The 12,532-nt window shown below is 37.3% G+C and overlaps 1 protein-coding gene and 1 long non-coding RNA gene across 2 annotated transcripts in view; both read left to right on the forward strand.

Moving 5' to 3' along the window:
- Positions 1-261: 261 nt before the first annotated feature.
- On the forward strand, positions 262-5,139 carry LOC107661501 (uncharacterized). Its single transcript, XR_001631112.1, has 3 exons — positions 262-370; positions 3,525-3,620; positions 3,963-5,139. It is a non-coding gene; the product is annotated as an uncharacterized LOC107661501 (long non-coding RNA).
- A 3,352-nt stretch (positions 5,140-8,491) lies between these two features.
- The window catches only part of LOC107661451 (very-long-chain 3-oxoacyl-CoA reductase-A-like), a 14,904-nt gene continuing 10,863 nt past the window's right edge, over positions 8,492-12,532 (forward strand). Inside the window, exon 1 of the mRNA XM_016451041.1 lies at positions 8,492-8,803. Coding sequence (XP_016306527.1) covers positions 8,626-8,803 — 178 coding nt within the window. The 5' untranslated portion in view covers positions 8,492-8,625. The remainder of the gene's footprint in view (positions 8,804-12,532) is intronic.

The following is a 12,532-nucleotide window of genomic DNA, read 5'->3' on the forward strand; positions in this document are numbered from 1 at the left end:
AGGACATGTCGTGTCAAAAACATGTTCTTTAATCTCCTCACATTTCATTATGATACACCCAATAACATTTAAAGCCTTTTCACCTTATTCTTCGACTTTCCTAAATTGTTTGCAAAATGACATGATGTAGATTTTAAACTTTAACCGTCATTTTAATCAGTCCACAGGAACAGGATGCCAACATTAACCTGCCGTAATAACAAATAACATGGACTAACAAGAGGAATATTTGCATATATGCCCCCCCCCCCTGCCCTTTTCAAAAGTGGGATGTGAAGCCGAACTGACTGTGTTTCTCATGGAAGGGGAGTAACGGCTGACAGGAATGGAAGATGTCGGAGGGAAAAGAAGGGGTTTACCAATAAACAAGGTATCAGCCGACACCTATTTAGACCCAAAAACATCTACAGGGAAGCATGGGAGTATCCGGCACTCGAATGAGTTGTAATGCAAAACGCACTTTCTGTCCCATGACATCTATTCACACCTTAGGCTTTGCTGATGGGTGAAACTCCGTGACCCGCAAATCTTGACTGATCAAATGTGTAACTGAAGAAATCATTTTGCAAACGTGAATCAGTTCCAGAGAATGTTCAAAAATAGTAATTCAGAACACTAAAGTGTGATAAGATATGATAAGAAAAGAAGCAGAATTCAGTTTTTTTTTTAGCATGTGATGTCATAAAATCACCTTTAGAAATGTAAAAATCGTTCTCTTTGTCAAGAAATCAAGTAAGCAAAATCTTCAGTCCTCACATTCCGTCGTGTTTTTGCATGCTTGCATCGTCTGCTCCGATTGAAATGTCTTCCAAAAGAGAAATTATCCTTATTACATGTGTTAAAAGAAAAAGAATAAGGTTTTTAATGGTCGCTGATCATGTATAAAATGTTGAAAAACAATATAGATGTGACAGGTCAGGTCTGATAGTGACGTGAGGAAAGTACAGGCTCCGACGGCACATAAAAAGATGACGATGTACAGAGGGAAGCACTTATTATATTATTGCAGTCTTGCTGACCAAAATAGATTATATATATATATATATATATAAAAAATACAGCTAGTTATTTTAAACAGCTAAACATTTGAAATGTATTAATCAGTGTTGTCAAACTATTAAAACCAGCAATCCAGAAGAGATGTATCAAAAACAGAGGCATTGCACAAAAATGTTGGCTGAACAAATTAGTTACAAATAATACAATATATTTGTTGAAGTGAAAGCAATACATATTTACCTGTATATCTGTATAAATTTGGTATTTCACAGTTTTTAATGATACATCGACTAAACTGACACTAAACGAGGATTAAAATGCTTAGTATGTATTTTATCTGACATTTAGCTGTTCTTCTTTAGTAATGCAAAAACCTCCATTAAAAATAAGACAAACAACTTAGTAGAAACTAGTTTTATACTAATCATATGGAAAGTAACAGAAACCAGTGAACTAATCCTGATATTGATACTTAACGTACTATATATTGTACCCCTTAACTAGTATGTACTGAGAGAAGTATGGAGGGTCTCAGGAAACACATTTGACCATAGTGATGTTGTTTTTATGACTGTCATGAGCAGATTTTTGCATTGTCACTCAGTTTCACCCTAGACTTTGAGGTAGTATGCACATTTTTAAGCCGTTACATGAGTTTTTAAAGGCTTGTGTGAGTCGTGTGTGTTTTTTTGTTTGTATATGAATGTAGAGCCAGCAGACTGAGCAGACTGACATATAACCACATTAGACGTACAAGCACGTAACCTCGGACAGTAGTACTTGATGCACTAGATGTCAGAATGCTTTGTGGATTGTGGATGTGTGTGTAAGATGTCTTGTGTGTGTATGTATACGTCTGTTAGAGAATGTAAAGGCAGATGTGTGTGTTTCATCAGTGGGAGATGGAGTGCGTGTGTGTGTGTGTGTGTGTGTGATTGTGTATCAGCAAGAATGCATAAGAAATGTGTGTGTTTGTGTTAGTTTAATGTGTCTGTGTGTGTAAAACTTTATCTGTTTAAAAGTATGCATACATGTGTGTATTAGTTGCGGTGTGTGTATGCAAATACACCATGGTAAAGTGATGTGTGCACCAAAATGAGCGCAAAAGGAATGTGTGTGTGTGTGTGTGTGTAAGTATTAAAGAATGCATTATTTTAATACATTTACGTGTGTAGCAAATATCTTGTGCACATTTATGCATATATATTGTGTAAATCTTCAAGAATATGACAGATAAAGCGAGTGTGTGTGAGTCTGTGTGTGTATTAATGTGAATGCATGGTTATGTGTATGTGTCAGAATGCTTTGTATTATTATTTTAAGGTGAGTGTATGTTTATACGTTCGAATTCATGCACAGATATGCATGTATAGGTGAGAGTGTGTGTGTGTGTGTGTGTGTGTGTGTGTGTAAAGTTGTGTACAAACAAAAATTGCTTGTGAGTGTATATCAGAAAGCTTTGTATCATTATCACAAGTCCTCTATGTGTGTGTGCAAAATGTTTTGTGTGAATAAGAACGTACATATGAGTGAGTGTGTGTGTTTTTTTCAATTGTACTGACAATATAAGTGTTTGTGCTTATTTACGTACCTAGAAGAGCACACATGGATGTGTGTGTTTGTGTTGTAAGGCTTTATGTGATTGTTTTGAGGCCCTAAAACCGCTTGTGCGTGAATGCATGCATATATGAGTGTGTAAATGCGAGTGTGTGTGTAAATATGCACAGAATGCTTGTGTATGATTGTTTGCGCACATGTAGAGAGCTGGATGTGTGTGTACGTTAGTGAGCACATGGCCGAGAGGTTGTGAAACATATGCGTGAGCTTTGAGAAAGAGACGGCAGGCCAGATGAGCCGAAGACATGCAGTTATAAAGTACTGTATAATTTAGTTACACTTATATTTATTCGATTTTAGTTTTGTAAATATATTTGATGCACATCTTATATTTAAGTGTTTAGTAAGCAAACATGCGTACTTTACAAGTAAATTTGCTACATGTAAGCTTCTTTTATTAAATAAAATGACGCTGAATAATTTTAAGCATTGTAATTTTAATCTAAAATACAGATTTACTTTACTTTAGTAGTTCACAGCAGTTTTGCTTCAAAATATATTAATTTGAACAAATTATGTATTGTAGATGTTTAAGAAAGGAACTAACATAGACTTTTAAATCACTGGCATTTGTACAGATGTGATTAAAATGAAAAGGCTATTTGAAATCTAATCAAATCTATGAGATGAACAAGGATGAAAGTGGACATGATACATGTGGATGTGCATGAAGAAATATGACATTTGACTGTATTTGCATCTGTGGTGCATGTGTGTGTGTGTGTGTGTGTGTGTACAGAAGCATGTGTGACAATGTTTGTGAGCAGAAAAAAATATACAGTATATTGTTGAAGAAAACACCATAAACAAATATGTATATTGCTGTAAACGATCCTAAATCACTACTGATGGATAAAATCATAAATCTTCATCTGTTTTTGCATGCTTTCTCTTTCAACCCCATCTAGCGTGGCAAAGGCCTCAGCCGTGAGAATACCGTGGTGAAGTCCTAGGGTTAATCATCTGATCCACAACATTCACATGTCAGAGGGAAAAATTAAAAGGTATGTGGCATTTTTTCAGTGTCTGTTTTTTTTTTTTTCTTTGCCAGGTAATGTGACCTGCATCAAGCTGACAGTATAGCCTATGAATGTGCCTATATATATGTTATAGAGAAAAATAATAATTTTCAGTTTATAAATGTACTATAAACTGTTGGATAAAATATTATATTTTATGAACGAGCAGTAGTTGTGATAAAAACTTGAAATATGTGTTTTAAAAATGTATTTTAGTGCAATATAATGCCATCAATGTTTTTTTTTAGATGATACATAAATTATGCATGATTGAGAGGATATTACCTTAATAAACACTAAAACATGCTTTATTTTTTCCCCCAATAGGATGAAAATCTGGGAAAACTTTACCTTGTATCCTGCACACAAGATCAACGTCAAACCAAGGTCTGTTAGACTGCTTTACACCTGTAAATGGATATTCAGCAAGTTGATAACTTTGTAGGAACAACATAACACCGTCAGGTATTTGCAATATTTGTCTGTAAACTACTTGGGGTTTAATAAATGAGCTTAACTTGCTTACGTTGTCACGTGCAGACGTCTGTAACGTCTGAGACGCATGAGCTGTGAGACGTAAGGGAATATGAAAATGATGTAGTACGTATTTAAGCTTTAAAAAGATAAATATAAAAACCATGTGTAGATACATTTGTAGTAATTATTCACCTGAATGAGAGAAACTGTCTAGAGACGAGATGCACACGAGCGTTTGTGTTGAATTGTGTTGTTTTAATTCTCAAAGACGTGAGGGCAAACGCAGTCTGATTTAATCGTATTTGTTCTAATTAAATAATAGCCTATATGTAGCTTGAAATGGATTTGTTGTGACTGTGATAATAAGAACGTGTGCGTAGCGAACGTAGGAAACGACTGCGTCTGTCGACGTGTGTGAAAATTACAGACGCGAGTTTTTTTTAGCTTGTGGTGCTTTATAATTGTGAGGGTTACATATTTGTGAGATCCTAATAGTTTGTTATATGAAGCTGTAGACAGTTGAACGGAGAGTTTTAGCTGCCAGGCGCTCGCTGTCCTCTGCATGTGCTGCTGCTGATGTATCACTCGCACGGCCGGCTGAGCTTAGAACTAAAGATGATGCTGTTTTTATACGTTCTTTCGCGAGATATGTTTATTATATTGTATACATGTAATTAGGTTTCATAACTAGTGTTTAGGGAGCATTTTGAGCACAGTAAATGTGAACTATGAGTTGTTGGAATTACCAAAGGGTCAAAGGGGGCTGGGTAGTGCAGAAAGGGGGAGAGATAAATATGTTTAAATTAAAGAATAAAGATTATAGGCGTCGAGTTATTCTTAAGATGTCAGTGGTAGATCAGTGAGCGTCGAGGACTGACTGAAAGCTGGAATGTATAATGTGTTACGTGAGAGGAAACGTGTGTGTGTGTGTGTGTGTCAGAGAGAGAGAGAGACTGTATGTGTCTGATCTCGAACATTTTATGTTTTAAGGTTTGTCTAAGTAAAAGATAATTAAGTAAAATATCTACATTTCGCATCAGTTATTAAAGTATTATTTTGTAGTATAATAAAACTACTTGGGGTTTAATAAATGAGCTTAACTTGCTTACGTTGTCACGTGCAGACGTCTGTAACGTCTGAGACGCATGAGCTGTGAGACGTAAGGGAATATGAAAATGATGTAGTACGTATTTAAGCTTTAAAAAGATAAATATAAAAACCATGTGTAGATACATTTGTAGTAATTATTCACCTGAATGAGAGAAACTGTCTAGAGACGAGATGCACACGAGCGTTTGTGTTGAATTGTGTTGTTTTAATTCTCAAAGACGTGAGGGCAAACGCAGTCTGATTTAATCGTATTTGTTCTAATTAAATAATAGCCTATATGTAGCTTGAAATGGATTTGTTGTGACTGTGATAATAAGAACGTGTGCGTAGCGAACGTAGGAAACGACTGCGTCTGTCGACGTGTGTGAAAATTACAGACGCGAGTTTTTTTTAGCTTGTGGTGCTTTATAATTGTGAGGGTTACATATTTGTGAGATCCTAATAGTTTGTTATATGAAGCTGTAGACAGTTGAACGGAGAGTTTTAGCTGCCAGGCGCTCGCTGTCCTCTGCATGTGCTGCTGCTGATGTATCACTCGCACGGCCGGCTGAGCTTAGAACTAAAGATGATGCTGTTTTTATACGTTCTTTCGCGAGATATGTTTATTATATTGTATACATGTAATTAGGTTTCATAACTAGTGTTTAGGGAGCATTTTGAGCACAGTAAATGTGAACTATGAGTTGTTGGAATTACCAAAGGGTCAAAGGGGGCTGGGTAGTGCAGAAAGGGGGAGAGATAAATATGTTTAAATTAAAGAATAAAGATTATAGGCGTCGAGTTATTCTTAAGATGTCAGTGGTAGATCAGTGAGCGTCGAGGACTGACTGAAAGCTGGAATGTATAATGTGTTACGTGAGAGGAAACGTGTGTGTGTGTGTGTGTCAGAGAGAGAGAGAGACTGTATGTGTCTGATCTCGAACATTTTATGTTTTAAGGTTTGTCTAAGTAAAAGATAATTAAGTAAAATATCTACATTTCGCATCAGTTATTAAAGTATTATTTTGTAGTATAATAATACAAAAATAACAGTGCACTGTGTTTGATTATTTGTGCCTTACGTGTCTTTTCTTTTTATTGCTTTATAAGTATAATATTTTTATGCTTTGCTGTTATTGTTTATCATATAACCCTATGTGCTTAACATTTGAGCTGAATTGAGTAAAATGAGTAACGTGTGGTTGCTGCAGTGTGCACAACGTAAGGACATAACGTGTGAGTTCTGCACTTCTGTGTCATTCTGCATAGTGCACTGAGAAAAACATGCTGCATTAACTATTCGACCCTGAGTAATTGTTTAGCTATTTTATTACATGAAGCAAACTCTACATGTGGTGTGAGAAATATATGGTGTGATTTCGTTGCAAAATCTAAAAGCTGGAAGTTTGTCGTTCACGTGACAAAGTTATGAATCGCGTATGTTGTAATCAAACTGCTTGCTTTCTGTATTCCCTATCCCATGTTAGAGAAAATAAAATGTTTGTTTTTATTTTAGAGTCTGCTTGCTTATTTGTCTGTTTTAAGTGTGGGGAAATCTGGAAAATTCACACTATTTTGTGACATTGAAAACGTTTTGTGTGTGTTAAGAGCCTTTCGGATACAAAAAAAGACAAAAGGTAGCATGAGGGGGCAATACATTGAGAAAAAGGCTTCCACGGTGAGAGTATCTTACAATTAAAAATACAGACATTAAAATGTTTTTTCATTACGACTCCAATGCTTTTTTTCTACTAAACAGTGTGTGGTTTACATGTTGCATGTGTTACTTGAATTGTTCACGTATCGGTGGGCTTATATTTTAGGTTAAGTTTCGGGTCGTGAGTGAAGCGAATGGCGACAGTGGACATGGATGTGTTCGAGTGATCCAATGTGTGCTAGTCTTACTGAATGTCAAGCTGACAAGCTAGGCACGAGCCAAGAGCAAAACATCCGACTGACGCGAGTTTCGCCGCTTACATGTATGCATGTGTAAGTCGATTAAAAATGTGTTTCACAACAGTTTACGCTTTATTTTCACAGGTTGCTCAGCTGCATATCTACTACGTGCCTATGTTTACATAACCATCCTCTCTTCCGCGTTATTTGCGCCGAGAGTTCTCGCGATATTTCGGCGCAGCGCTGTGTGGTAATTGTAGTTCCATGTGGAGGATGTTCACCGTTTGAATGAATAGAAATAATAAGCTTGTCTACATTATAAAATAAGCAGAGTTTGCCAAAATAACGCTGTTCAAATAATCTTATCTTAGGCTATATACACTATTCACGGTGTAAAATATCCATTGCTTCCCATCCAATGACGTATCGCTTGTTACTATGTAGAACTGGTGGATTTTTATTGGTGCTTATGTATTAATTATAATTATAATTATAATTAATTGTGTTATAGAAACACTGCGTCCCCAACACACCCAAACACGTGTAAAAATGCTGTCAAATATGACTCATGATACAAGGTTAATTAATATCATGTAATTTTGGCTTAGTTTTTGCTTGGTTATGTGTATATCCATAATATACAGCAAAGCATTTATGTACTGTATGACTCTGTATGTATCGATGTATGTATAAATACGATGTCTTTGCAATATTCAAAATACATGAATGGTTTTTATTTTGTGTCTCACACTGTGAAAACAAGCGGAATGTGTGTTCACGCGGTTTTCTTTTATTCACGAACGTTTTATGTGCTTTTGGAAACGCAAACATGGTCAGGAAAATGGAAAATTGACTCATACATGTGCCTATTGAGCTAAAATGCAGCAAATAAGCTTGCCCGTCTTTTTTTTCCCAAAGTATGACTCATTGGTGTGACAGCGCCGGTGAATGAATGTGACTGGCGTTCATGTCGACAAATAGACTCTCACTGACTGCTCAGCAGGGGCGGGACAACAGGAGCCCTCGTGGCCAATGAGCAACAAACTTCATTCATAAAATAGTGTGGGGGGTGATCGTTGGAAGCGTGGGTTTGGAGGTTTCGTAACGCTGACTGAAACAGAAAAACCCGTTCTGAATCACAACCAATGACATTATTTGAATGTAGGTTACCGTAATGTTTGTCCAATCGCTTCTCACTCAGAAGAGTTTTCGGTCCGCCCCATTGAAACAGGCAACCGAATGAATGAGAATGGGCTCTTTGTGATTGACGCGCACAACAGCCAATCAACGGTAAGTTGCTGTTGACGGACGCGAGTTTCGGCCAATCAACGATGGACGTGGGCTCGCATGGGCGGCGACGGAGTATGTGGGAGGTGTGCACTTAAATCTGGATAGACTAGTATGTTAGAGGAGTTGTAGGGGTGTGATGCCACAACCTGCTTATAAAGGGGCGCACACATTGACGCTCTAAAGCAGTGCATAACGACTAATTTTGCGGGTCATTCACCACGCACAGCCAGCCGTAGACATGGAGTCGTTTAACGTGGTGGAGACGCTACAGCCTGCCGAGAGAGCGCTCTTCTGGGTCGGTGCACTTACCACGGCCTCGCTGGCGCTGTGGCTGTTGTACAAGATCATCACTGGCTTTAGGATATGGGTGCTGGGAAACGGGGATTTACTCTCTCCCAAATTGGGAAAATGGGCAGGTAAGTTGAACGACATGCGTTGGGAATGAGAGCTGGTGCTGGCAGGACATGGGTGGGATGAATGTAGTGCGCATTTGGCGCAGCCTTAAACTAAATAAAGATGAACTTCATGGATTTGGAGGGGGGGGGGGGCTAATAATTTCAACTTTTTGCGCAGCAGATGTAACGTTAATTGAAAACATTTTTGTCAGCGTTTACTCAGAGCGAATGTTTGTATCACTCGCACACATTTGTAATCGTTAAGATCAAGCAGACTAATTGAGGCATTAGTATTTTATGCGTATGGTCAATGGAGGCGACGTGTGTCTCAGGTTGACTGATTGCGCCATACGTTCATATATTCTGCGCAGATAGCATGTCACTCTGAGTCATTCAGGTATTTCAGCCTGACATTTTTAAATACGATATATTCGGTCAAATATATGAAAATAGACTAATTGGATTAAAGTTTAGAGTTGCAAATCATTCTCAAATCTTGTATTTTATTTCAAACGCTTATTTTCTTTTTATTATTATTATTGTTGTTATTATTATACAACCTTTTTTCGGCTGTTTATCATTTTTCGCATTTCAAGTTTTTCCTGAATCGTATGTGCCTGGCCTGACCCAGTTAACGTTATCCAGTTTCGCGGCTGCGCTTGCCGATGTGCGTCCCGACAAACGCGCTTTTTCCCGTCGCTTTGGCAGTTTCGTGGGTAAAATGCGGCTTAAGCAGATGTCTTTTTGGCCGGTGTTGTCCGCTTCATCCCCTCACTGGGGCACTGAGGTTGGTTTTGGCAACATGACGCAGTTTAAAACGCCAATCTTACTTATAATGCGGGTCCATACCACGTGCGGCATGTGAGGGGAGACTTGTGTGTGAGTAAATGTTCAAAAGCCTCACGTACAGCGCGAAGATTTGCTCTTGACGCAATCGCACTTGCAATACTGTTACTTCAAAACTCATCACACTGTTAAAGATTTTGAAATGGCTCATCATGCCTAGTCTTTCACTGCCTATGATGTTGCCTAGGCAGCAGGTGCACTAGCGGTCAGCTTGGGTAGTGCACATGCAAAGCGATTTGAGGGTCGCAGTATTTTTCTGTAGAGTGCGATGATTTTATTTATTTAAAATAAAATGTATTTATTTATAAACGATGGGCTGGAAGGCATCGCCGCTTAAAAGGTTTGAACTGACAACCCTTTAGGTTTTTGGGTTATTCTCACCTGTTAATAAAATGTTCATATTTCACTCCAAAAAGAAGCAATTATATTGTGAGTAAAAGCGACCATTTTTTTCCACCTCAAAGCCAATATTAACTATTTAACTGTTTGATATGCTTCATACAGCCAGTTACATCATCTGTGAAGAATGTTGTTCTGAATGCATGTCAAAGGTGGCTATTATTACCACATTTAGCGCCATTTAGCGATCAACACGATGTTTAAGAACCAATTAAATGTAAAAGTGGAAAATATTGGTAAATATTAATGACCAAACCAATTATAGGTCTTTTTAGAGCTCTAATTTTGCATTTTTATTGATAATTATTGGATATTTTTCCACTATGACATTATTTTTCAAGACAAACATATTTTGCCAACCTACTCCTATTACATTTAATATAAATTGATATTTTACTTGAACATTTATTTTGCTTTCCAATTATACACACAAACACACACACACAAAATAAATGGTCAAGTAAAATATCAGTAGAAAAAAAATACATGCATATGTGTATATATATGTGTGTGTGTATGTATACATGTCCTCCCAATCCTCTTGAATTAACCCTAAATGATCAAATACAGGTATAAACACAATTCAAATTCGGGGAAATTGTGGAGTGAAATATGGCCTGCACATTTTCCCAGCAGGTTTCGCAAGAATCACCCCTTTGCTCACTAGACGCCACCACTCCCTTTCATGTTTTGAGCTGTTTCCTTCGTACATTCTGTCAGTGTGATGTCAAATATGGAGGTGATGAATGCCACTCCCTGAAACTAAAAAAGCAGGGTACCAGTCAGACTCGTTCAGTTTAACGTGTGCCATAACTCACAGGTTGGAGGCGACTAAGTGGAGAATGGGAGGGGGAACTAGTTCCTCTTCCTGCCAATCCAGAAGCACAGGTCTTGTCAGGTTGAGCAAGAGTCTGTTTCCAGATCTCGAAACTCTTTCCACGTCGGTATGAATGCAGCTGTTTGTTCCTTGACACGTTTGCAGTCTCCCCCTCCTCTTCCCCTTCATCTTACAGACTCGTTCATTTGCATGTTGACCGTATGAGGTCACATAAAATGATGTTTTTTGAAGGTATAATGTGCTGAATTTGCAGTACCTTGAAGGTGAGTCATAAAGAGGAATGTATGAGGAAGAACCGAGAAGAAAGGCCCTGTGGTGTGTTCCTGTAGTAACCAGGCATTCCTCGACCGAGTCGCTTACGGGAGACCCCTGGTGTCTGTCTTGAGAACTGCGCCGCTATGGTAAAGGTTGTAAGTCAGTGGTTTAGTTATTGTGCATGATGTTCTTGCAGCAGTAGAAGCACAGGCTTTTTTTAGACCATTGTTATTAGTCAGATGTGGTTTCTCTCTCTCTCTCTCTCTCTCTCTCTCTCTGCATTATTAAATTATACATATTACTGAGGAAACCCAGGCAGCATTCTTTTATAAGGAATCACAGATGTGTTAATGAACAATATAATTTATTTAAATCTAGTATTAAAGCAATAGAATACTTTATTTTTAATAAAATATTGTGTATATTAATGTAATGTAATTTGTGCATATTATTCCACCTGAACTGAAAATAAATTTATTATTCATTTATGATTATCATAATTCTTTATTTTCGATAATTGCCTCATTTCGTTTTTTTTTATTTAGGGGTGACATATGATATGACTCAGACATGTTCTTGACAGGTTTAGTCACATTCCATTTTTCATCCCATTCAGACCTGCTATCGTGAGGCACGGCGTGTAGCATACGTTTAATTGGATCTCGTTGGCCACAATTTTAATTCGGTTTTAACCAGAGAAGGCACTATTTGCACTAATTTTAACCGTTTAGATGTCATTTTTCTTCTTTTTTTTTTCTTTTAAATTTTTGCAGTGTGCCAATATCAAGCACAGTCACAGTTCACAAAAAATGTGAAAGGCCTCTAGTATGTTGCATTTTTTTGACAAAAGAACACATTTAACAAAAAAAAAAAAAGACACTTTGCACTAATTTTAACCGTTTGGATAGCCTACCATTTTTCTCGTTTACAATGTGCTAACATTCAAACACAATGTGAGATTTGCAAAATCGTTTAATTTAATCTTAATGTAATTCAGTTTCTACCAACAAAAAAAAAATGCACTATTTGCACTCATTTTAACTGTTTAGATCCTGTTAGTTTTCTTTTTACAATGCGCTAATATTAAGCACAATATAGCTGCGCGCCATGAATAAAAATGTGAATGTTCTCTAGTGTCCTGAATAAGCCACTCATTTCATACAGTACTTTTACCTCAGTCGTCCGTGACAGGTGTTACTTTTGCACAAATGTAACGGCAATGCGTTTTCTCGCAAGGAGAACAAAGCATCTACCTCCGCACTGGCGTCCAAAAATATACCAGCTCTATGTTTAGGTGGTTTGAATTATTTCTGCCCTTTTCTGTTCTAATTAATTTTTTTCAAGGAGACGGTAGCGAGGAGAACTATTGATTTTTCACCTTTTTTTTTTTTTTGGCAGGCATTGTGCTTTTT

Source organism: Sinocyclocheilus anshuiensis, unplaced genomic scaffold (genome assembly GCF_001515605.1).
Source record: "Sinocyclocheilus anshuiensis isolate Anshui unplaced genomic scaffold, SAMN03320099.WGS_v1.1 scaffold491, whole genome shotgun sequence".
Classification (NCBI taxonomy): Eukaryota; Metazoa; Chordata; class Actinopteri; order Cypriniformes; family Cyprinidae; genus Sinocyclocheilus; species Sinocyclocheilus anshuiensis.